The sequence below is a fragment of the Sturnus vulgaris genome, chromosome 14, assembly GCF_052056855.1.
Source record: "Sturnus vulgaris isolate bStuVul1 chromosome 14, bStuVul1.hap1, whole genome shotgun sequence".
Taxonomy (NCBI): Eukaryota; Metazoa; Chordata; class Aves; order Passeriformes; family Sturnidae; genus Sturnus; species Sturnus vulgaris.
Window position 1 is genome coordinate 145,477 of NC_142256.1, and position 27,077 is coordinate 172,553.

Sequence of the window (27,077 nt, forward strand, 5' to 3'; positions counted from 1 at the left end):
TTTGCACTCTTTAAGTTTTAGCCCTGCCTTGCTTTTGCTCCTAATTCTATCTCACAGCAAAAAGTGAGTATATTGGCTAATCGAAACCACTACAGGTGTTCTGGTGTGGTTCTTTAATCTGCAAGTGTGCCTTGTTGCATTGATTGTCTGTCTTGTATAGATCTAAAATCTCTCACCTGAAGCCTCTCCATCTCCATGTTGTTACGGGATTGCAGCATCCCTGCACATCTGAGAGGGAATGGCACATCACATGGATGTTTTCTAACAGCTTCAGAGCACAGGTTTCAGTGTGTGTGAGAGCAAACAAGCAGAAGACCTGAGACTTACAGAAAAATGAGGGAGAGACAAAACAGATAATTTCATAGTTAAAAATGAAAAAAAGAAAAGCTTTTTTTTTTTATACATGCACCCCCACTAACTACATTATCACTGGAACAGCCCCCATCTGACAATCACACCAGCAGGTATATTTGATCTCCCCCATCACAGGTTTCCTCCACAGCTTTTCAGATACTCTCATTTTGTCAAAGGAAGAATAAAGTGTGATGTCATCTGTGGCTCTCTGTGGTCTCTGGGATGTGTGTATTCATGTGCACAGAAGTGTGCCCACATCTGTTTATCTCTGCCCTTCTGTTTCACCTGCACAAGGGTTTGGTGCTCGTTTGTGTGCCTTTTCCTAGGAAAAAGCCTCTGACTCCTTTTCTGCCCCTGAAATGGAGACAAAGCCAAGTGCAGTTCTTGGCATGTAGCTGTTCTAATGATACTGTGACACAGGGAGGACAGCCATCCAAGAAACATCTGCTCCTTTATCACATGATGGGCTCTGCTTTTGGAATGCACAATTTGTCTGCCACGGAATCAGACACCCTTCAGTAGCTCAAAGTTAAATGGTATTTCTGAAGGGCTGATTGCTTTTCTTCCTTGAAAGATGTTTCTTCTTTGGAATCTGCGTCTCTCCAGGGCCCTCATGGCTCCAACACCTTGGATGCTGACTGGGAAGAGCACCAGGAACCCTCCACACCAGTGAGGAAACTCTTCACAGGGCTCTCCAGAAGAAAGGCTCTAAGGATTGACATGAGTGTCTCTGCAGAGAAAACAGCAAGAACCACACTGTTCACAGTGCTTACTCACACATTTAGCATTTACATCTTTAAATTATCACTCAGATGAAAACTATTGCAGACTTACAGTTATTCAGACAATAAAGAGCCGTGCTGAGGTGGGATGCCTTGAGACTGCTCAGCACTGGCTCTGAACTGTGTCACCTCCCAAATGCCACAGTCTCTGGGTAGCTGCTCTTATTTTCAGCAAGCACAGGACAGGAGGAGCTGACCTTCTCCTCAAAGCACAGCCTTGAGGTACACACGGGTCCCCAAATCCACCACGGCTGATCCCATGGATGCTACACCCCAGACCTGGCTGTGTGGGGCAACATGGAACAGATGAGACGAGCCAGGTCAGGTCTAGAAACCTGCTCAGCCACAGGGGTTTGTGCCTGAACACCATGGTTATCCTTGCTTCTGACCTCGGGCAGGGAAGACTGCAAGACCCTACCGCTCAGGAAGACACCAACTCTGACCTGGGCTGCCTCCAGGAGCAGATCCTCCAGTTCCAAAGGGGGTGGTCTGTTTGCTGGGGCAGAGCCTCTGCATGTCTGCTGTCCCTTGGGCAACCTGCCTGCACAGCTCCATCTGGTTTGGGAAGCAAAGCAGCCAGCACATCTCAGCCTCCAGCTATTTCCAAGGAATTATCTACCCTTCTTCAGTCCAAATCAAAGCAAAACACTACCACAGACACTGTTTGTAAAACAAAACCATACCTGAGCTGGGATTTGAGGACTCTCACAAAGCTTCCAGCGGGTGTTCCCACAAGACAGCCCCAGGCAGGACTTCTGGAGGCACCACCACAGTTAATGGTTACATCTCAGGAGGAGCTGTGGGACAACCTGCTTTCGTTAAGTTTTAGAGAACTAAATCAGTTCTTCAAATTCACATAGCTTAAAAAATGTGAATTTTAACAGTTGTTCCTGGAGGGAGCAATTTGAAGATGGAGAACAGTCTATCACTGCTTTCAGATTTTAATAAGTTTTGGGGTTGGAAATGTTGGGACATCTGCTGACACTAATTTCTGTGATTAAGCAGCTGTGGGCCATACTTCAAGTAGAGGTTCTTATCCTCGTTTTTTGTTGATGGTATGGTTTTTTGGCCAGGACCTATTTTAACTGGGGACAGATGAAATAAAGAAAGGGCATGTTCACTTATTTATTTTATGATAGACCATGAAAAAAAAATAATGAAGAATGATTAAACCAACAAACTTTCTTTAATAAATTAATAGCAGCATCACAAAACCCTGATGTGAATGACCCAAAGAAAGTTGGGTACATGACAGTATTTAACCATTCAGAGAAATGTTCTCCCCTGCTGGCTGGGAGGAACGCAGGCGCTGTAAGGCAGTCCCCTTAGCTCTTCATCCAAACAAGAGATGGACATCAGAACGGGTCCAGCTGAGGTTGGCATATTTACAGTTCTGGCGCTGAATTTTTTTAAAAACACTTATAAAAATTCTGAAAATTCTCTGTTCAATTCTCATTATTTACATCCAAATATAGCAGGTTCCCTTTTTGCCCATACAACAGAACTGGCAAGGGTGAGACATGAAGGCTCCTATGCAAAGACAATGCCTGTGTGAACACTTACACTGAGCTCGAGGATGCTGTGGAAAATGAGCTATTCACACGACTTACACATGTGCTAGAAGCTACTGTAATTCAACTTATTGCTAAATGCTTTCAAAATCTGTGATTGGTTCTTAAAGATATACACGTGTGTATATATATAAGTACAAACTCACACGTGTATATATATACACACATATACATGTTTGGAAGAGATGTGCTATAAATTAAAGGGGAAAAATTAAAATGCACTGTGATTTTTCTGATTTTTCTGTACTGTTTGAGATAATAAAATCTGACTCAGGGTAAAGGGCAGTCACCGAAGGTGCAAGTTTGTGTCTCTGGCTAGTAGTTTTCCTACTGATTACCTGACCTTTTTGGAGAGGCAAGTGGATTCCCAAGCATTCAAGCCCATGGTGGTATCTGCAGGCTGGCACACGGAGTAGCTCAGCTGCCTTCTGCAAGCAGTGAGCTGCACTCTACACTGGGATAGCTCACCTGCCTGCAGGGAAGTACTATGGATTTATCCCAGAAGGGGATGAGGGAGAAAAGAAGATTATCAACTTCAGTGCATTGGTCTGGGATCAACCCAGCAGCAGATACAGCCCAAATGTTTTGTTTTAGCAGTGGCCTCAGCAAGGTTGTAGCTGCACACAGTAGTGCAAGAGCACAACACCACCTCAAGCACTGGCAGAATTTTCTAGTTCTTCTGCAAGTTAATTTTAATGGAATGAACACAGCAAGCTGAGAGTACAAGCAAATCATGTAAATAAAATGTGATTTATCCATGCCTAGTGTAAGCTTCTCTGTTCTGACAATTATCTTAGCCAGAGGCTGTCAGTGATGCTAAATGCATCCATGTTAGATGGGCACTGCAGCATCTGTGTAGTAGTTAATGAAGATATAAAAACCTTATGGGTGATATCTGGCATTAGACAATACTCCACATAAGGAAATCTGCATGAGAGGCATCACCCCAGAGGCACAGTGCCAGAAAGACACAGTGCCTTGGAGGGTTTGTGTACACAGGAATGCAGAGGAAAATTAATTCAAATTATACATGGTGTGTATTAAAAGCAGATTACTTAAAATGCATTCAATCCCAATGTGGATGCTTTCATTAAAGATGTAAGTGGTGTTAATATGATATACTCTAATTTATTTTGGGAGTAAAATGGAATAAATCAAATTTAAAAGTTACTCCAGATTAATACTCCATGCAGACTAGCTCCAGGTCTGCTTCCCTGCTGTCCCTGGTCACCTATTTGCTTTAGAACCATGTCACCAGCAAATTATTCCAATCACATGCTCTATTCAGTTCTGCCCACCCCCTCCTGAGACAGAAGCAGGGACCCTATCTTATGCCTCTCTCCAGCATTCCCCAGGGAATTCCTCAGGGAGGCACATCCTGCTCCTCACAGCTCGACCCTGGCCAGCACCACACACAGAGAACCTTCTGCTCTGCCCCCACAGCAGTGTTCTACCACCAGCACTGTGCTGGAAAATAAAAGCAAATGCTAAAACAGATAAAGAATAACTAGATGTGAGGAGTGAGAAGAGCAGAGATTTGGGCTCTTCCAAACCCAGAGTGCTCTTCTTCAGGTGGGCCAAAGCCCCTGATCCCCCAGCAATCTGTAGGGCAGAACTGGCCACACTGAACACAGCCAGCTCCATCCCAGAGCTGATGGGTGTCTGCAAGACTAAAGGAGGGCTTTTAATGAATCCTAGGCCTTCCATTTACTGAATGTTTGACATAGATAACTGGGGATCACTCTGTTTCTCATGCTTCTTCTCCAAGTCTGAAAGTGATCCCAGCCAGGACTGCAAAACTGCATTCTCTACCTTTCTTAGGGGAGCCAGAGCCTCCTGAGGAATGGAAAGAAAACAGCAGGATTGGAGAGGGAGCCAGAATCTAACAAAGGTCCCTTGAAGTGCAAGATTGACCCAGTATGGCAGAATCCACTACACATTACAGGACATGTCTGGCCAGGTGCCTGCATGGCCACTACACTGTCTCTGCCAGGTTTCTGTAAAGTCTTTACGCGGCACAAATAGGGGTGAGGATTTAAAGTATATATTTACTGTCAACTTGAAAAAGAAAGTTATACTGACCAAGTCTAATAGCATGTATTTGATATATAACTATTAACGTGCCATTCTGGACTCCAGCAAATTCCACCTGAGATAAATATTCAGCATTTTTGTTCATGCACTGGAAGAAGAATTCAAACATTTTGTCCATGACATATGCAAAGTAACTAATAGTTCTGATCTAGTATTAACAGTAAATATAGAACCTTAAACTTCACTGCAGTATATTAATATATATTATTTTAAGTACTGGACTGGAAAGACAACTTTTTTTTCTCTTAAAAAAAAAAAAAAAAAAAGAAAGCTTTGTTCAGAATGCAATATTTACATTGTCCTTTGACCGACACTTACATTTTTACACAATATATTTTTGCTACAGATACACCATAGCAGAGGTCTGTGAGAGTCACTTTTACACACAGCTCACTCGTTCACTTACAACATTACAGCTGTTTATGGAGAGCTCTGAGGTCCCTGGTTGCATCTCAAGGCCCTCCTCAGCTTCATCTAGTTCCATGCTATTGAATTCATTGCCATTTCGATAACTAGTTAAAGTCAGGTCTTTCCCATATAAAGCTGTTGAAGCCACATTCAGACACTGATTCTGCCTCAGTGCTGATTTTTTACCAGGCTTGTATTGGCAGCGGATGTAATTGGAGAAAGCCCTGCGGTAGGTTTTGTTGAAGAGAGTGTACACCAGGGGATTCACCCCGGAGCACACGTACCCCACCCACACAAACACGTCAAGGAGTTCACTCAACAGGTCTTTATCGCAGGCTTCCTTGCAAAGGACAGACATGACATTAGTGATGAAAAACGGGCACCACATGATGAGGAACAAAAAGAAGACGATGCCCAGGACCTTGGAGGCTCTTCGCTCATTGTTGATGGACTGCATCGTTCCTTTCCGGAAAAGCACAGCCTCCTTATTTACAGGAGAGTTCAAGTGGGATGCCCCCTCGTGATTGTGAAGCATTGAAATGTTCTCTGTGTTGTTTTCCTTCTTGAGGCAGTTCACGCTGCTCCTTCTCTGCTTGGGCACCTCTCCACACATGAACACCGTGGCCTGTCTCTGCAGCACCTGGACAGTCAGGCAATATGTGATCACCATGATGATGAGAGGGATGAAGAAAGCCATGAAGGATCCAATGAGGACGAAGTTCTCGTCGTTAAGGACGCAGGTCCCATTTACAAACACCCGTGAGTCATCCTGCAAACCAATGACCGGAATAGGCATAGATATCCCTAGAAAAATGAAACCAAAAAGGAGACTGTTACCTGGACAGATTGGGCTCCAAAGAGGCAGCAGAGACGATGCAGGTCCTGCATGTATTCAGCCCACTGCCTAAAGCTGCTTGGAAGAGAAGTTACTGCTTCCAGGTGAAAGGGAAAGCATTCGCCAACGCTCCTGGGAGCACAGCTCCAGGGTATGACACCCTCCTCCTGGAACAGCAGCAGCTTTGCTGTGTTCCACAGATGACGCAGTGAATGCAGCCCAACTCCTATTTTTCTAGCATTAATTGCAATTTGGGGGTGTAGGAAAGGCAGTCACCACTCTGCTGTGTTTCAGCTGACCAATCCATGCCTGCCAGTTTGGGGGGGGGGGTGTTGAAATCACTCACATAGGGTTGAAAAGAGCAAATTTTAAAGAGAAAAAATTTTGAAATATGAAAGCATTACAGTTATGAAGATTCAAAAGCAAGATTCTTACAGTAATTTAAATAATTCCAGTAATTAAAATAATAACAGAAAAATAGCCACTTTTGCCATGGAAGCAAAGTTCTGGATCTGATGGCCAGAACTAGAACATGGCCGGATGTAGACAATCTCACTGCAAACAGAAAGTGCTCTCTGCAAGACATCACTCAAATATTTTTCACATGCACTGAGATCCAAACTTCATCCCTTGATCTGTAAAGCTCAGCCCCACGTCAGGACAGACCCAAAACCTTCCAGAAGCAACATATTTTGGAATACCACAACCTGTGTGTACAGGAAAACACGTGGTGCACCAGATCTAGTTAGAGCATCGTGGGTTCATCTAGTCCTGTCTCATGTCTTTGGCAAGTACCAGAAGTTTAGGGCCATGATACAAAATGGGTACAAAATGGGGCAGCTGTAAGCATTACACCTTAGGAAATTCCAAAGCAAGAATTTGCATCCAGACCTCGTTTTTAAAATAACATTTGAGAGATCTATTTTCATAATAAATCTTATGAATCCTTGATCTCATTTCTAACTCCACAATACTCAGTGGAATTCAGGTCCTCAACCTCTCTGTTTTTCATCTGAACAAAGGGTTTCTTGCTCATTTAAATTTGCTACCTGATGATTTCCTTTGATGCCCCTCAATTCACCTACTGTGAGAAACAGTCAATAATCACAATCTGGTCACCTTTTCCATCTTCTTAGTGATTTTATAGACCTATTATCATCTCTCCTGTCTGACATCTCTTTTGGAGCTGAAGAATGCCATTCTGTTCACTTCCTCTCCTCATGCCAAACTCCTTCTATGCCTTTGATTATCTTTCTTTATTTCTACTTCCTTTTTGCCCTTTTAAATAAACAAAAAGCTCCTGCACATCCGAGCAGCTAGATTAGAGCAACAGAATGAATTCTGTGCTCCCCTCTGGGCACCTGGCTGTCATGGAGCACCACTCCTCAGACACCTCTGTGGCTGGCCATGCCCTCCTTGAGCTCCTCCACCCAAGAAATAACCAACACAGAGGCCACTGTGTGCCTGAATTGCTTCTTTGGAGTTGCTGTGAACATCACAGGTCATAAAGCTGATCCTGTGGGACTCTGAATTTCTAAACAGGAAGAATTACATGCTAAAGAGATTAACAAGGGCATTTTTCCCACTCCAGCTAAGTGTTTCAAGATTCTGGGGAATTCATCTGCAATTTGTCATTACCAGAAAATTACCATTTGTCAGTAATCAAGTGACGAAATTTCTTCTGAAAATTAACGATTATAAATGCCTTCTGTGACTGTAGCATGTGTTTTCTTAGCTCAAGTACTAGCTCCAGGATTTGCTCTTCTTTCCGTCTACATGTCAGTGCTCATCAGTTCACCTTTGGCAAGGCAAGTGCCTCCTTTCTGATATGTTACCTGTTATCTTGCTTGTGCCAATTCCCTGCCACTGCAATAAACTTCACCCCATAAATCCATCATTAAAGACATCATCCTAATGCCTTGGCTCCATCAAACCACAGACATTTGGGAAGTGGTGGAAGACTGAGCACTCTTTACATGAAGAAGAAATCTGAATTAGGTCAATGGCATTACACTGGGATTGTATTTGCATGTATTTTATGCTTTAGTGCCCTCTATAAAACCTACCCTTTGAAATAAAACTCCAAATTGAATGAAAGTTCACTCATGAAGTAGTCATCCTTTAAGTTGGTGTTATTGATTTAGCCAAGGGAAATTAGGTTTTGGGATATCTTCACACATAAACTGATATTTATGTGACACACATAAAGTACATTTGGGAAGAATAACCTAGTTCTGGGATGTGATGGATACACAAATCAAGAGCACTGATGGCAGCCTAAAACTCTGCATGAGCGTGAGATAGCTCAGCATCAATGACAGGGAATGAGGGGGTAGCTGATGTAATGGAAAAGTTGCCCTCACCTTTCACATAACAAAATGAGATTTCAAACTGAAAATGCACAGAAGAAAGAGAGCACCAAGTTTTTATTTGCACTTTCTTCCAGTGTGGGAAAATCCCATCATTAAGACAATAGGAAGAAAGATGCCCTCAGATAAGCTGGCAACAGCTTTGATTCAGCTGTCAGTTGGATTCAGCACTGCTCAGGGGGTGGCACTACCCTCATCTCAAATGCCTTCCTTCACCTCACACCTCTCCTTTGAAACTCATTCTCTAATATATGATTTATCACCAATCCACTGCACAATTGAGTCTGAAAGGGAACTAATTCTCTATATACCTTGGGCAACAAGGGCTGATTCACAGTGAGACGTGTGAAAGGTCTCAGACACCTCAGAGGGGCTTCCTTCATGGGGGATGACTGTAAAATCACTGCTGCCACAATCCCAAATGCACTAATACCTGCTTTCAGACAGCTCACAGCCTGGCCCTTGTTTCAGCAGGGGTGCCTTGATCACCCCTAAGCATTCTCAAGGCTCCTGGATGAACATGGATGTCTGCCTGACTTGAGTTCTGCTGCTTGAACAAGTACAGAGAAGGCATTCAGCTCCACTTGACTCAAGCAATCCACAGCACTAACAATGCAGTTTTAACTGTCCATAGTTTAAGAACTGAGGTCAGTTCGTCAGAGAATAGCAAACTCCCCACAGCAGTGCAAGGAGGCTGAGTTTCAAACCATGCAAGAGGCTCTGAATCTGACTGCTCTCCACAGCCTTTCGTCAGTGCAGCTCTCTGAGTCCCAGTGCACAACATTTCTTGAGTTTCTCCCTGACACACTCTTCATCAACAAACATCAGGCTGACTTAGTGAGCTGAAGTCTCCAGCCTCCGAGGTTTTTTTCAGTTGTGTCAAATAACCCTTTCTAACTAAGGTGGCAGAAAATTCCCCAAAAGAGGCAGTGCTGCTCCAAAAACTTGCAAGGTTAAAGTGTTGCATATCACAGTGCTCTTCAGAGCAAACTTGGTCCTCTTGTTTGAAGTCTGAGCAGTGCCTGGCACAGCTGGTTTTGCCCCAGCAAGTAGAGGCAACCAGCCAGTACCAGTCAGTAAGTCACGAACCAGGTCCCTGCTAGACTCAGCACTGAGAGCTCTGGGCACCTTTCTGCCAGGCAGCAGCTTGAGCAGGATATCCCTTTACGGCACAGCAGAGAAAGTGAATGTTTTTGGTTTTTTTTCCTCCTCTAGCCTCCTTTAGCTTCTGTTTGACAGACTAGCAGGAAACCGCCTCTGGATTGCAAATTCAATTACAAGTGTTGTCCTAACTGCTGCCTGTCAGCTTTAAAGACAACCTTAAGCCAGCAGAAATGTTCACCAAATGGAGCTGAGATGATACTGTGGACACAGAGTAACAGATGCTCTTCACAGATTCTAAATTAATAAAACAAAACCCAAATGACTACAAATACAGATTAATAAAATATTTACTAGAGAAAAAGTTGGCTAAAAAGTCCAAATTGACATTCACAGATACTTAGTTTTAAATGAAAAATAATATAATTTTTGTGTTTAATACCTTGTTTTCTTCAGTGAAATCTCAAGAGACTGATGGAGATTAGAGAGATTACTGAATAGCTATGTCTTCGATGGTTATTTTCACTAACAAAGGGAGTAATTTCCACTCTTCTAGGAGAAAACATTTTCTTCAAAGACAACTGCCTGAACTAAAGAAAACAGAGGCTTGCATATGGGTTTACTCTGTCTTTCCATGTGTGTAATTCTCAGGGCTGAATACAGAAAGGGTCATATTTTGCTGCAGCTACCTGAGCTTGGGAAGGTCAGGGACCACCTCTCCTGGTGTCAGCACTGAATTCAAAGTCTGCTGTGTCCACAGGAAGAGCTCTGCTGCTGCAGGTGGCTTTGGACCTCCCTGCCACTCTCCTGACATTTGAAGACAATTGAAAAGAAAAAGGCAAAGAGAAAGCTGTGTGCCAAACAAGTCTGTGACACCAAAAATACAGCACTGTAAAAACAAGAGCACTGCTGAACACTATATGTTCAAATCCATATCTTCAACCTCATATTTAAACAAACATAAGCAAAAATAAACTTCATATTTAAACTAAAACAAATCTGTTTGGTTTCTTAACTGAAATGTCTCAAAGTTCCTGCACTTTTCTCTAATTCAGACAGCAAGAAGCAAACCTCAATAGCCAGCAGCCTTCTGACTTTCAGTGTGCAAGAAAAGGCACTTGGGTTCAGAAACCAAAGCTCTTCAGAGAAAAATTGAACAATGTTGCTTCTGAAGTGTTCAAAATCACTAAAATTCCATATTGTCCCCATAATTCAGCAGACTAATTGCAGTGCCTTTCATGTACTCATATTGCAACAATGCCCCTTCAGGGCTGGATTAGGTCTAGTTTTATCTGACCATTCCAATAAAATAAGTGTAACAGCCTTGTATTGGTTTAAAGCCAAAGATAAAAGGGGGATGAAGTTTGAAGGGTCTTCCTGCCCACAGCAAGCACAACTGTAAAGAGATGAGAACCATTACTGACTGTGCCTGGACAAGCTGCTGACCTTTACTCAGACCTTGGGAGAGCACTGAGCAACCTGAGCCCAGATGGAAAACCAGCAAACAACAGTGTAAGACTGAAGAAATAAATTATTTTCCCACCCGCCCTTCTATTTTGCTGAATGACTTCTGTTGGTTTGCCCAGTGTTTTCAATTGTGCATTTGATGGGGCTCCTGCTCACACCATAGCTGCTGCCAGGGCTGGGCATCTCCAGGCAATCCAGCAGTGATGGCTGGAATGATGCTCAGGAGCAGAACCTCAGACACAAACATCAGCATCTTTCTTGCTCATGGGAACTGATCTGGTCAGATGGTCAGTCTAATTTCTGTCAAAATTCTTCTTTGTCACCATCTGCTGCTGTCCCAGGCAAAACCTTTCACTGACAAGATCAAACCAATCCAAGCACCCTGAAATCACCTGAAATACCAGGGTAGTTTCCTTGCTATGAATTCAGCTTGTTACCAGCCACTATGTTCTTCCTAACCTTGATAACTCTTGGTACTGTGCTAGGGAGATCAACGACCCTCTTGGGAATCACGGAACAAACACTCAAACAAAAAAATGTCTTTGGATAAAATAACTTTGTAGACAACTCAAACAAGTGGGAAACAGGCAGAAGCCAGCTCTACTGCTCCATCAGAGGCAACTTGTAGCCCAGCTTGCAGTGCTAATGCCACCTCTACCTCTGGTGAGACAAAAAAAAGTTATCAGATCACCACCAGCACAGCACCTCTGCCTACAGGCCAATCAACCATGACCCTCATGCTCACAAGAGAAGAATTTTAGTCAAACATACACTGACAGACATTCAGTGTCAAATATAAAATGGCAAAACAATTTAAAATACACTAATACAGTATATTTTAAATCTCTCAAATCTGGAGAGATATTAATCTCCCTTAGGCCTTACTAGTATGCAATCACATATCAGCAATATATGTTGTTACTATCCTTCTGCCAAGGCAGTGCAGTAGTCAGGAATCTGTATGCTTTTCCAGGAGATGGAGGGTGCCTCTCTAACCTTTTGCCAGTTACAGTTGTTTTAGCACTGCATTCTTTTGTCCAAGTGATGAGCCACAAAGCCAGCCTGCTTCGTGGGTTTGAGCAAAATCCCAGGGACGCATTTTGACCTTCCATTTGCTGTCTTCTTCATTAGCAGTTTTTGCCCTTTTATTCCCATGAAACATGTCCAAAGGTTTGCGTGCAAACCTGAATCCTGCAAAGAAATTCCTGGGGTTTTGGTCTTATCCAAAGCATAATCTCCCAGGAGCATCTACAGCCCAGCACAGAACTAAGGAGCAAACATGTCTCACCAGCACGTGAGCCATGGAAATGCCTTGCTGAGAAAGCCCCTGATCCCAGAGACACACTGATGGGCAGGACTGCAAACCAGAACCCTAAATGTGCTCTGCAGCTGTGACCTGAGGGATGCTATGAGAGCTATTCCAGGCCCCCTTTGTCTCCATGCACAACCTGCCCTCAGCATATCCCCCTACCCTAGGAGACCACAATTCCCTTTGGATCAGTGGTGCCACTCCAGGCACATTCCTCAGACTGAGGATTATCTCCAGTGAGAGAGGGGAAGGCTTAGCTGGTACCTGGAGGCTCTTAAAGGACATCATTAAAACAGCTTGCAAGCATGAGACTGCTTGAGTGAGAGACAAACACTCCGGGCAGAAACAAAAAGCTGTTAGATGCAAGTTCACTTAGTCTGAGTTGAGTGTTTACTGATCCTGGCAGCACACATTTATATTTTTCATACTCTTTCATATTTCTATGAATAGATCTCAATAAAACAATCAAGTACTATGAAAGTTAAATGGGGATTTAAATTTCATTTTTAAACGTGAATTGTTTATTGTATACACCGACCTCGGGTACATACCTGAAATCGAAATAATATTGTCATTAGTGAGTCAGAGAAAGAATGAAAATGTTTTCAAACACACACACACACACACACACACACACACACACACACACACACAGTTTATGACATCTGCCTATGGCACTAACACACAAAGCAAAATTTAAAGGGTGGCCTTATCTTGGTCACTTATAAACTAAATTGAATTTACACTGCTTCTGAGGATGTAAAACTGTGACCTGGAAAATTGGTAGCATGTGTGATTTCAGCACTCTACAGCAAATGACCAAACCTTGAGCATGCCAGTAGGTGGAGGAAAAGCCCTTCCAGGCATATATTTGGGTCACAAGGAACTTCAGAATTAAAATGTTTCAATTATTTTCATATCAGAAGCAATGTGTGTGTAGCTCCACATCAACAAAGTGCTTTCATTCAGATTTTCAAAGGGATATTTTGTCTATTTTAATATTAGCCAATTATTAGAACATTTATTTTAATATTGATAATTAATATTAATATCAATCATTAATAATTAAGTATTGATTGATAACTTTTGGAAATTATATTATTAGTATAATCATTAATTATTATAATTATTACTATCATGGCCATAATTAATAATTATTTTATAATTAATTATTTTATTAATATTTTAATATTACTTTCTCCTTTATGACCCAGTGCACACCCAGGGTTTGACTGGTTTCTTCCCACTGCTGCTGAGCACTGCATGGGGACCTCCACTCACTGTCAGAGTGGCCCAAGGCCACTCTCCTCACAGCAGGGCAGAGGGAGTCTGGTGAGATGCTCAAGTCCCCAAGTTACTGGTGAAAACTTTGAAACTATACAAAGTCTGAAATCTTGAAATAATACCAAGATTCTGCCAGCAGGCTCACATCTAAAACTGATTTTCATTTTCAATTGTGAAGATATTTCTGTTGCCTGTGTTTTTATTTACAGCCTCAGCACAGTGCTCTCTATCACAAAACTAATTTTTACAAGCCTACTCCTTCACAGCAGCCACTTTTTCTCTAACTGAAGACAAAAGTCTTGTTCAAGTTATGTTTGCTAAAGCGCAGGACAACTGACTGTAATGTACTTCAATCTGGAACAAAGAAGACTTTGGAAAAGACCTATTTTCACAAAGAAATAGTCAAGAAACAGGAGGAATCGGTTATGTTCATCTACTTTAACACCTAATCATAAGTTTAGGCTTGTGCAACTTGACAAATTTGTAGCTCAATGAGCAAAGAAGCTCTTTTATATTTTGCTGTCAGTGTTAACATTTCAGAAAAATGGAATCCAAAAGCTACTGAATTAAGATAAATTACATGCTTTTAAATTCTTATTCTGAATTCTTATTCAGAAATTGAATTCAGGATTCTTTGCATGGAATACATTTAAAAGTCTCTTCATCTGAAGCAGGATTTAGGAAATGCAGACTGACTAGCCTGCACTTAAGGGCTGGTTTGAATTTGATACTTAATCACAAAAAAAAATGCACAAATTCTTTTGTGATACTTAACATGAAAGTGAGGATGACTTTATTTAACCTATTTCATCCTCTTGAAATTAGCACAGGATTTCACCAAGCCTTTCCAAGTGACAGGTAAGGTAGGTAAGAGCTGGAAAACAGCAACAATACACTTTGAGTGAGTTCTCTTTCATGCCACACTCAGTTTATTCCCATGTCTGCCACATTTCTAAATTAATTTATGAAGTACAAATATGCTAAGATGAGCTAGATACGTACCAAGAGTACTTTTCTTTCTCATTTAACATAACATACTGCAGAAAGTCTGAGTAAAAGGGTAAGCCCTACTTATCATATGCACTGAGGAGGGTGGAAATCCAACAGCATTTCAGTGCCCTGAACAGACTGTCTGGGGAGTATTGATTCTGCCTGTATCTTCAAAAAAAGGAATGCAAGCAAAGACTCTCCTGGGCCAGCAGTAGCTGCATCAGAGAGGACAAACAGAACATAAACAAAGTCCAGACATGCTGCACACCCTCCCAGCTGTGACCCTAACACAGGAGGGCACACAGGTATAGCTGCACCTCGTGTCCCTTCCTGGGGGTAGTGGCCTGGGGAGCTGCTCACAGCTTCTTCCTAAAGACTTTGGGATGCTGGGAACAGCTGCAGTACCCATTGCCTTATGGAGGGCTGAAAAACCACGTGCCTTGTGGAAAAGTGCTGGTCTATCTCCTTTCCAAGCTACATCTTGTAAGCTTCATTTCACCTGTTTCATATCCTATCATAAATGCAGAGTGGTTAAACATCTGGGGAAGCTGGGTAGGGGTGAGGTGTTTGCCCTGTAAGGCTGCACAGAGTCACCTCACCTGGTCTGGCTCAGGTACCTTTCTCCTTGGGGTACAGCAGAGGTCACAGTGTGCCTATTTTCCATCGTCATGAACCCAGTCCTCACCAAATAGCTCCATGAAGAGACAGGCCTGTTTGGTCAGGCACTAGATTTTCTTACCAGTCTGCTGAATCTGTGAACCATGCATGAAGTACTTACTTTATCCCTTGGACCCAGAGTCCAAACCACAACTGGGTCCTCAAGGCACTAGTGCAGGCAGCCACCTTCAGCTCTAGCCAAAATTTCTAAGGATATGTCTGCAACATCTAAGGCAGCACAGGCAGAAATCTGCAAGTTAGCTCCAAAAATGGAAGCAGAATAGTTTTATTGCCCAAGTTTTGCAATGTGATTTGTACATCTCAGCTGGAGGGGTGTCTATCATTTCTCCCTCTACATTCCAGTGCAACGTGGAGCACAAATTCTGTGCTTGATTCTGAGCTGCCCACGTGAACTTGTCCTCATGTGACTGCTTATGTACTGAATTCAGCAGCTTTCTTTCCCACGTCAAATAGAGAGCACAGAGAGTTTAAAATGATAGCAACAATAATTTAAAAAAAAATCTTGAATGAATTGATTAAACCAGTCCAATTTCACTGTGGATTGTATTACCTACAGGAAATGTAGCAGGTCTGTGACACATGACAATTTGTTTCTAATAGATACTCTTATTATATTCGTGAGGAGAGAAAGTATATTTTCCCTAATTTATCTTTTTTTGTGTTTTCCCATAGCCTTTTCCCAAGGCAAGCTTCTTCAAAATCAGTCCCTGTAGCACCCAGACATCCAGAATTATATTCCACTTCTAAAGCAGGCAAAAACTCTAGAGAAATTCAAACACCTGGAACATGCTTTTCCTTGCAGTACAGCACTGAAAACAAAAACCACTTTATAAAATAGAAATTAAATGTTAAATCTCAGTAAGACTGCATTTTAATCAAGCACAAAAGGCAATATAGCAGATGGAAGTAGTCATGCAATTCTGCCCCGCCTCAAATGTCTCTTTTTAGAGCACATTTGAAGAGTCCTACCAAAAAAAAAAAAAAATTCTTCACATAATTCTCACTATTCCAGAGTCATCTTGCTATCATTTTGTGGTTTTTTCCTATTTTACTGCTGCTTTATTTTTTGTGTTTTGTCAAAGTAATACAAACATGTCTTCTGTTATGCCTACTCCTCATTTACTAAGACTTGAAACTTGCTAGCTCAGTACTAGCAGCAATCCAGCCGTGGCAGAGAGTAGTACAGGCTATAAAGCCAGAGCAGGAGCAGTAAATACCTCGCTGATAGCCTGTGGTAGAGCTCTGTGCTGCTCCACGTAAATCATTACCAGGACTTGAGCGAGTTGAGCTGCAGTGACCGCGGAGCAGCCGTGCGGTTTGTGCTGGCCGGGCTCTCCTTGCCCCGCTCTGCTAATGCAGGTCTCTGCTTTGTTTACACAGCACCACTTGTCCTGTTATTGCTGTTATTGGCATATTGACAGGGACACAGCTTCAGTGCTCCACCATGGGCAGGGCTGGTGCTCTGAAAAATGACTGCTCACCCTGGTCTCTAACCAGCTGCAAGGAAAGGCTTCCATTTCCAGTCATTTTGCTCAGGCATGCAGGCCAGGTAAATTAATTTGAGTATCCTCTTAAAAAATTAAAATATCCTAAATGAAAATTGGAGTAACACTATTATTCATTCAGACACAGTCAAGACCGTGAGCCACGTTGCTTACCTATGGATATGGTCCAAACTGCAGCAATTTTCATAATGGCCTTGGTGCGGGAATTGAAGCGGCTGTGCTCAATGGGATTGCGAATTGCTACGTACCGATCAAGAGAGATGGCACAGAGATGCATAATAGATGCAGTTGAAAAGAGCACATCTAGGGAAATCCATATAGGGCACAACTGTTTAGGCAAAGGCCAAGCATAATCTGAAACATAGAGAGAAAAGAAATGAAAGGAAAAAAAGGAAAGGAAATAATTTGGGAAGCTAGGCCACCATTTCTGAGACACCATTGGGATATTTGAGCTCTGTGACACCATTAAGGGGCACGTGCCTGAGGAATGGATAACAAACCTCTCATGGGACTTCTCTGTGGGCAGTTCCTGGCTCTGGACACTCCATAAACCCACAGCCAGTTCCCGCACATCTGGTTTCTGTGACCAGTAACTAAATGGCAGTGCCTGCATGCGACCATTTTAGCACTGTTCCCCACTCTTAACCTTTCTTCCATATCTTTACAAAATCAAATATTATATTCCTTTACAACTTGCTCATCACATTGTTTTCACAGATTGCAAAGCACTTTGTGGCATTAACTTCACTCAGATCCTTTCTAAAACTCCCTCGACGTGTCCATCTCAGTTTCTGTCTGCTGAGGAGAAAAACAGCAGACAGCTTTTGTGCACAGTCTAACACATAGCTAAATGACACCTCTTCACCTTTTCTCCCTAGGCAGTGTGCCTTGATATCAAAGGAATACTTGCCTCCCTACAGAGCTGCTGGGGAAAAAAAAAATGTTTTGAGGATAGACAGAGTGGGGTGTTATTCTTTACAGAAACGATGTTAGCAAACAGAACAGACTCAATAGCCACATCTGACAGCAGCTGGCACTCGGCTCATTTGGGTGCCTGCACTTATGAAACTGTTTACTCAGTGCTGAAGTACAGCTTGAGAATAAAAGTAACTCAGAAAGATGCTGAAGGGCCACTGATATTTAAATCAAAGCTCAGAGAAAATGGATTTGTGAATGGTACCCCCGCATCAGTGTCCAGAATAGATTGTGTGAGATCAGTAACACATCCTGCCAAGCTCTGGGCTTATCAAAACAAATCAAGAGTATATATAGCAGCTGAAAACATGAGAGACTTCATAATAGTTGAATAATGAGATATTCTTGTGTCTTCATTCAGAATGTGGATATCTAAAGCAATCTTGAAGTTTACCCCAAGGATCAGAATCATCACTCTGCAGAATAATGTTATATTAAGAATGGTGCAGCTCCATCCTACTGTTCTCAAATGGAAAGGATGAAACATTAGTTTCAGAAATCATAGTTTGAAACAAATTACCCAGCCAAGAGAGACCCCGGATATCTTCATGCAGAAACCTGAGATTAACTGAACCAGAGTAAATTATTATTAAATGTCCCAGAGAAGCCCAGGAACCTTTCACAAAGAGCACAGCAGAATGAGATGGACATATTAGTTCATTTTACCAGTGGGAAACAAGAAGATGAAGTGCTAACTACTCACCAAACCCACATGGCCAGACCTCAGCCCTGGGGAGAGATAAGCCACTAATTTCAGGGAGTTTGTACCACATCTATTACATGGACTGTGAGTGGACTGAAATCCTCAGCAGCAAGCATTTAAGAGATCCCTGTCAAAGGGAACCAAGTAAAGCACTTTGTGGCTGGAGCATCTTTACTTTAAGAGACACCTCTGCTGTACAAATGAATAGAACTTGATTAAATATGACTCAGCCCCTTTATAACACTATGATCAAATTTTCTGCCTCCTGCTCACCTTCACACTGCAGTAGCTGAGGACATCATTGCTATCAACCTGCAATTGGGCTCAGGGCTGAGCTAAGCACACCTTGGTGTTTAACGCGCCAGTGAATGCTCTGGGAAAGAACAAGTCAGAAATCCTACAAGTGGTAGCTGTGCCCCCTGTACAGCCCCAGGCTTTCACTGACAACCCACACTAAAACACATTCAGCACACTTTATGCCTCACCATTTCTCCTCTGAGTTGCCAGAGCCAGCTTTGTGCTGCAGGCTGAGATGAACCATGGGCACAAAGACAGCGAGTGTGCCCTGATAGAGGAAGCGGTCCCTGGGAGCTTGTGCAGTGTGATCATGACTGTGCAGCAGCCTCTGCGAGGGGAACAGTGACACTGATGGCTATTCCCCACAACAGGCAGATGGCCAGGAAACCTCCAGTGTCCCCAGGAAAAGACAGGCGGCCTCCAAGCTTCCTGTGCCTGGGAGCCTCTCTGGTCTGGTCCATGGTGCTGCAGCAGGTACAGCCTGATGCCTGACATTTGCTAGACCTGGAAGAGGTTTCTACAGCAACCACCTTTTCAGCATTATTGAATGATGAATAGCCTCTCTTACTTCTTCCTTCAAGCTATCCAAACACTTCAGTGACTGATTCCCCCCAGAACAACTTCTCCTATTGAACTAGCACAGCATCACAACTAAAAACCTACCAGCAGCAAAAGGTGTGAGGAGACATCACCTGCTGCCTGCCTTGGCACTGCAGGAACCACAGATACCAACAGATCCAACCATGCTGCCCAGAACTACTGCCCAGGCAAACTGTCAGGATGTTTTGGAAGATACAAGTGAGATGAGAGTTCTCCTAATGCCAAATCCTGTCAGTCCTTCCTGTCCCAGGGCACACCATTACACTTCTAGCTGAACAGCCTGTTGTGCAAGTAGACATTTTATTTTCTCATGAAGTTTCCTAAAATGATCTGCAATAACAAAATGTCACTCTGGAAATTTGTAGAATGGCAGCTTGTAACACATCACTGTAGCTCAATAGGAAGGGCATAATATATATTCTATCTCAAAACGTAATTATTTTTAAGTAAGCATGGTGCGTGCCTTTGAAAAACACCTACACAGCCTACAAAGCCAGTAATTTGTAAAAAAAGAAAAACAGCTTTATTCTAATTCTGTTTTGAATAAATGTACAAAACATAGGAATTGTGCCCTGTGACTGTGCCAAGACGCAAACAAGGATTAAAAAAAAAAAAATCTGTTAATGGTGTTGTACCTTTAAAACAATTTTATCCTCAGAAACACTCTAATTACAGAGGGTAACATTTCTCTAATTTGTTCTTTTTTCTCTTATTTCATTTACAAAGAATAGCAATTACCCTGTATTTAGAGGAGCAGATGACTGAGTGAAATGAATTCTTGGACCCCAGCACCTCTAAGATGTAGTAATTGCATTTCCAATGGAAAACATTCATCTCAGTCCAAATTTGGCTCCAAGAATGAAACCTGCATAAGCAAAAAACCAAATTTTTGTACCTTGAATTAATCTGAACCCTTAAAATCATATCTTTTATGATGGCAGGTAGATCAGATAGGAGAGTGCTGAAGGAAATTAGATGAGTGCAGCAGATCAAAACAAAAGCTGGTATTTCTTTACCCAGCGTTGTAATCAAATCACAGATGTTTTTTTACCTCCAGATACTTTGTGGGTGGTAGAAGTTTACACTGGCCAAATTCAAGGAGAAAAGTGTATAGAAGACTATTGCAGTGATATTTGAGATCAGTGTTAGCTTCTGGCTCTGGTCAGAATAAAACCAGCATGTAAAAAATCCTTGCAGGAAGGAAACTTCTGCAGAATATTACTTCAGCCTCTAGGACTGAATGGCATCTCACGGCATCTGTGGGTGATGTGGTTCCTCACAGGACACATGGGACAAACACTCATATTTAACCAGGAGTCATGGTCCCCAGGTGGGATTTCATCTCTTGCCCCAGGATGAAAAAGCAAACCACAGTTCCTGTGTGTCACTGAACAGCTGAAATGAGCACAATCTGTTGGCAGAAAAATAAACTCAAAGGCATTTTGGCAAATTCACAGACCATCTCCGTGTGTAGTTAATTTGCTATCAGATAAGAGTTCCTTACATTTTTTGTGTTTTCCATCAAGAAAGATGGCAGCTATGAAACTGAGTCACTTTTGTCAGATTCTTTATGCATATGGGTAAAAAATGTTGCTTAGCACTGTTATGGGCATTGTACTGTTAAGTGCATGAGAGTCAGAATTACCTGCTACTGTAGAAGGAAGTGACTGAATAATCCAAAACATAGCAAATGGAAGCAAAATTAAGTATGTCAAAGGGTAAAATAAAATTACTCCAGATTGTAGGAGAATAATTGTGCAGAAAAAAAAAAATTAAAAAAATGTCTGTTTCTTGTACATATTCAGTACTTCTACAATGCAATCTGCTCCAGGATATCTCCTGGGAAACTCTAGTATAACACCTAGGACAAATCTGGAATAACAGCAAAAAAATACCTGCTTACACAACAATAAAGTGAAGAATTATGTAAAATTCATCTCTGTATCTTCAAGAGTTTTCCGTGAGAAAGTCACAGCAATTGGCATCAATCATTTCTTTTCCAGCCATGAACAGGAATCTGGAAAAGGTTTCATCACACATTTGTTGTGTTTAGCCAGTGCCTTGTATGTATTAAGATGGATAAAAGTTGATAAAAACCATCCTTCAAAATGACAGGAAGAAAAAAGGTATCTTTCATCTCATTATGACATTTGACATATATATACATATGTGCACACTATATATATTATTTATATAAAAGAAACAGAGCTAACAGGTGCAAAATAAGTACTAAAGATGCCTATGTGTTCAAAAGCCTCTTTTAAAATTGATCATTGGGTTGGCTAAAAACTTAAATACATGTAGTATTTCTCATTTTAGGCTTCTGATATTTACTGTATTTGCAATTCACTTTTAACTACTTTAATGAATTGAATGTAAATAAAAGGTAGGAATTTGAATAAATTCCAGTACAAAGCACAATTTCCCAGCAGTTAAAATGGCAACACCGTGTGTGCTTGAAGCAGCTTTTGATCATCCTGGGGATACGTTTCAGGCCACGCCCTGACCCACTGCCCTGTGTAATGCTCTGACTCATGAAAAGGTCAGCAGCAAAGATCCAGGAGATGCATGTAGCCGTGGAAGGGGTTTTAACCCTTTAATTGCGGCAGAAATAAGATGCACAGCTACATGGTAATCTTTCATGACAGGAAGAAAGAGCCAAGTTTATTCAGAAACACACTTGGTTTTATAGCATCACTCGCAATTCCAAGAGTAGAGAAAAGGTGATTGGTTCAGAGAGAAGACACCCCATTCCCAGGGCCTGGTCACACACCACAACAGATGTTCTATCTTTGTTATTAATTCCTTTTTATTTTGACCAAATTATCACCCTGGGAGAAATTCTCCCTAGCCTTCAGCTGGGCCAGCTTATCGGCTGGGAACAGAGCTGAGAAGCTCCAGCCTGGAATATTTTTCAGGCTGTAATTTTCTTACTTTCTCAATATGTGTCCCATAGATGCCTCACACAATTCCCTGGCAATTCCAAAATGAGCAGAGTACCCTATGCAATGGCAGTGCTCACTTGGGTTTCCATGCTGTGACCAAGAGCAGCAGACAATGCAAACAGCAACCCAGAACATATCCCAAATCTGTCACTTTCTGATGGGCTTTTCTGCATTTGAAGACTCTTTCATGCACTCCAGGGAAAGCCACTGTTGTGGTTTGTAGAATAAAACCTACACTTTCCCACTGCTTTTTAGCCCCACTGCACCATTGATGCAAATTAAGAATTTTGTACAAACCAGAATTTCCAGTGTTCACTTTAAAGTTTCATATCTGCCACAGGCTTTACAAAAATAGAAAGCAATTACATACAGTTTTAACATTATTGCATTGCATTATTCCCAAGGGAATTAAATAATTTAAATTATTCTCTTCTCTCTCTTTTATCTAGGAAGTAAAGCATTTCTATGTCTGAAATACCACATCAGGAAGTGTAAAGCTATGTTATCTCTTCTCTGCTAGTGTGTTTTCCTCAGATTTACATAGACAAATGACTCAGAGACATCCATATCACTCTGAGAGTCACACACCCGAGGGTGCTGAAAATCTCCATCATGCCCAAGAAGTACAGAATGTCTTGCTTGATCTCCCATAGTCATCAGTGTTTACCAGCATGTCCACAGAGGGGCTCAGGGACATGCAGCCTCCTGGCTAAAGAAACAGCTGATCTCAAGGGCAGCACTGCCAATCCTTTTGATTTTATCATCAATAGAGTGGAATGTAATGTTTTTCCAATATACTGAACTGCTGGCACCAAGTTACATGAGAAATTACGTTTACCTTGAAGTTTCTAGTCTGCAGTTTTCTAGACGAAAGAAAGGCTGTCTTAAGGCTATCTGTATCCTTTAAATAGCACATGTTCTACCACAGCCAAGCACAGGGACATAATTTGCACACAGAGAATGATGGTGGCTTTTAGGAGAAGGACTGTGTTCTTCAGTGCTTCAAGTTCAAAAAGGCTTGACTGTCCCAACAGATGCTGAGCAGAGGATGTGTTCTCAGGTGATGTGACGGTCAAGGGAATGGAGGAGACCACCAGGCAAGAAAAGCAGGTTGATCCTGTGTCCAAGCACAGCATTGGAGAGATCCCTGCTGGCATCCCACACTTGAACATCTGTGAGTAGAAGATGCTGCTTTGCCATAGTGCAGCACCACGCTAAAGATTTATTTGGACCTGTGCCACTGACCACATCCAGATGGGCTGTGACACTGTCCTGAGCTCCAGTTTTCCTCTGAGCTTTTTGTTTTTCAACTCCTGGAGCTGTCAGAATGGCACAAGTGGCCCCTGGGTATGGAGCAGCGTGGTCTCCTTTGGAAACCCCCCACCACTGAGGGAAACTCCAGAGAAGCTGAATGTGCCTCCAGAGATATTTTGTTTCTTGTCTCACAAGTTACAGCAATTAATCGATGTGACTGTATTTTATTGCAAATTAAACAATTGCACTCACTATGCTGTTATAAGAATTTTAACTAACTGTTAGAATTTCCTTTCTATCCAGTGTTGCAATGACTTGCAGTCTTGACAGGACGTATAAGAAAGAAGGAAAATTAAAGCTAGATATAATTATCTGAGCTAGGGAGAGGTGCTTGAATTCCATTTAAGTAATATTTTAAATGCAAGGAGCCAGCTTTCCATATACTATACTTAAAACAAACCTGTTAGTAAAATGGGATTTTTGCTAAGAAGCAAACCTAGTGAATCTTGTTTACATCCCAATGTCAGAATTTCTTCTCTTATGGAAATACAAAATTATTCTGGTGTGATTTGTCATTCCATAAATCCATGTGTTATATTGATTTTTTAATTTATTGGCAGTGATTAAAATTATGTTTGAAGCCAGAGGATGAATTTCTAGGCTCAATGCTGTTCTCTGCTTGTTGTTTAAGCATCTGTACTTGCATCTGGAATTTTTGCATTGAGTGATAGGGACAGTTAACGGAGCAATGATACAATTAATTGAATTGTTTCAGCAAGTTCATATGAAGGGTTCCTTCCAGCATTTTAACTCCAAGAGAGCTATGATCTCTTCACACACTTCTGAGCTACATGTTCTTCATAATAATTTATCTAAATGAAACCGTCTAATAAAATATTCATAACAGTAAACATTTTCTATTTACTCATGTTCTGTATGTCAGCACAGCATCAGGACAGCATCCTCTCCTTCAATTTCCTTCATGCAGGTCAGAGATCAGCCTTCACCTGTTATTTAAACAGCTAATAAAGCAACAGTTGAATGAACACCACACTGGAAAGTAAGCCCACAAGCAAACAAAGACGTCACTCAAATACCTTCTGAACATGAGAATATAAATATTTTCAAATAATCTGTCTCATAACAAAGTGCACAAACATGCCAGTAACAGGTGTTTTTTCCCAGTTTTGATGAAATTGAGGAAGAGCCATTATCACAAGAAATATCTGCCAAAGCCTACAGACCATTTGAGGAAACTAAGATTCAGAACTGAAAATGAACGCGGCATTATTCAATTACAGCTGACTGCTGAGCAGAAGCCATGTGCTTGAACTCAGAGTTCCTAACACCAAATTAACTTTAGACTCTGCCTTGATCCTAGGCCTGGCTCTAGGGCTAGTGAGAGCATACAAAACCATAAAGAGGATTTTTTTTTAGGTACCTGGTTTTATTTAAGCATAACTCAGTGGCAATTCAGATGTCTGTGCTCTGCTGACAGCTGCCTGGGAGCCTACATGGGATTATTCCTCTTTCTCAGCTCAGGCTCCCTCCTGACAATGCAGCTGGACAAATTGGCCTCCAAATCGTGATAAAATACCTGATATCAGTAAGAGATAAAATATGCTTTGGATGTAAAGGGCTCCTTATTCAGAGAACACAGATGTCATCTTTAACTAGCCAACGTTTTTACTAAATCTTCCAGGAAGATGACAAATTTGATAAGAATTTGCATACTCACTGTAAACCATGCTCTTCAAACCAGCAGTGTTGGCTTTGAGCATACAGATGCAGATGTTTGGTCTGCTATACCTGGCATGTCCACTCAGTATTTTTTCCCTATGGCTTGGGATATAGAGCATGATGTGAGATCTGCTGTTTGAAAAGTGTCAGTGACTTTGCCTCCCTCTTGCTGCAGGCTGCTCGATGTGCCCAGGATGTGATCCTTGTTTTGGCCCCTATTCAGTGCAACCCTGCACTTACACCAGTCCTGTGCCAAAGCAGAGTGTAACCCACACACAAGAGCTTCAGGGAATTTAGGGATATTGAAGGAGTTCAATGAATCAGCTTTTCCATTAGTGGGTTAATGCTCTGGCTGCACTTCGCTGTGCCAGTGTGAGGTACAGTTTGTTGTCTGATGAGGTCAAGAGCCAGTACAAGCAGTTGCTGAGACTGATACTGGCAAGAAACCACTTCAACCAAAGCAAAGAAGCCGTATTTTGGTCATGCTAATACTTTTCATTCTTGATATTTGTCAGGATTAGCAAAACACATTCCACATTTAGCTTCCTCCAAGGTAATGGGCAGCTCTGATTCTACATGATTATACAGGTAGGAATGCCAATGTGAGAGTGCTCCACAGTAGCCACTGCCAAAAGCAATCATTTGGGGGCTGCTAAGAAGCCAAGAAATTCCAGTCCCCATTCTCAGTGCCATCTACTGGCCTGCTGTCACTGCATTACCTTAGGTGTACACCTCCCACTTGCAATGCATTTCTGCCCCTGTGCCCAGACCTCTCCTGACTGAGAACAGACACACTTTTCATTACAGCAGAAACGTCAGGCTGGAGTTCAGCACACTGCAAACAGGACCTTCAGGGGCTCTCTCCAGGGAATAATTTGCTAATGAACATTGTTCCATGTGCAGCAATCCCAAGAAAGTGTGTGAGCATGTGAGCAAGTGTCACTTCTTTAGTGTTTGTTGATCACCATGTACCAACTCAGCATAGAAATCTGTGCATGTGAAGCCTGCCCCAACTAAAAGGCAGCACAATGAAGGATCGTGGTCATTCTTTGAAACAAGAGTGGAGGACAATTCATCCTGTAAACAAGAGACAGACATTTAATTAAAGAACTCTAACAGCAAGTAGAAAATGCATGTATTGCTAATCAGTTCTATACTCTATAGGAATAAGCTGCTGAACAATGCAAGTGGGCAAAATATGCCCAGTTTGAACCCAGAAATGCACAGTTATCTACTAGGATTCTTGATGTATGATGTGACCCAGACAAAAACTTAGGGAATTTTGCTGATAATTGTCTTTTAACTGAAGAATAAGATGTAAAAATGAGAGGAAATAAGTGCCACTAAAATAGACTAAGTTATTTAACCATTTGATCTCTTCTCAAATCTTGAACAATACTTGAAAAATATTATTTCATTAGCCTATATCTTCCAGCACAATGTTTCAAAGTCTGAAGTTAATGTCGGTTACCTAGCAGTCCTTCTTCACTTCTTCCCCGTTATACCATAATTTTTAGATGTTTCCTCATTTTGCTTCCCTATGGAAACCCTGGAGGCTCCTTTCACAGGCCTGGAAAGTAATTTTCCACAAGAAGACTAGGTCTGAAAGCTTTATTGGTTGATAAGCCTGCCAGGGAGCTCATTTCTCTCAGCAGCACAGGAGGCTTTCCTAGACAGCCCAGACCCCGCCCAGGACATGGGTGTGTGAGCAGAGAGCCCCTGCTGCAACCCTCCCTCACTTCTGCCCACCATTAAAGGCTCATGTTTAATCCAGCACCTTGGTGGGGAGTGTGGACAATCATGGTCTGGGGATGTC

The 27,077-nt window shown here is 42.0% G+C and overlaps 1 protein-coding gene across 12 annotated transcripts in view; it reads right to left on the reverse strand.

The window, feature by feature from the left end:
- Positions 1-2,303: 2,303 nt before the first annotated feature.
- Positions 2,304-27,077, reverse strand: part of HTR2C (5-hydroxytryptamine receptor 2C) — a 211,870-nt gene continuing 187,096 nt past the window's right edge. For 11 of the 12 annotated variants that reach the window (XM_014877233.2, XM_088172899.1, XM_088172896.1 and 8 more), the window contains 2 exons: positions 16,901-17,101; positions 2,304-6,013 (listed from right to left, as the gene is read on the reverse strand). In XM_014877233.2, coding sequence (XP_014732719.1) covers positions 5,181-6,013; positions 16,901-17,101 — 1,034 coding nt within the window. In that variant the 3' untranslated portion in view covers positions 2,304-5,180. The remainder of the gene's footprint in view (positions 6,014-16,900; positions 17,102-27,077) is intronic. The other variant, XM_088172902.1, reaches the window with a different exon arrangement.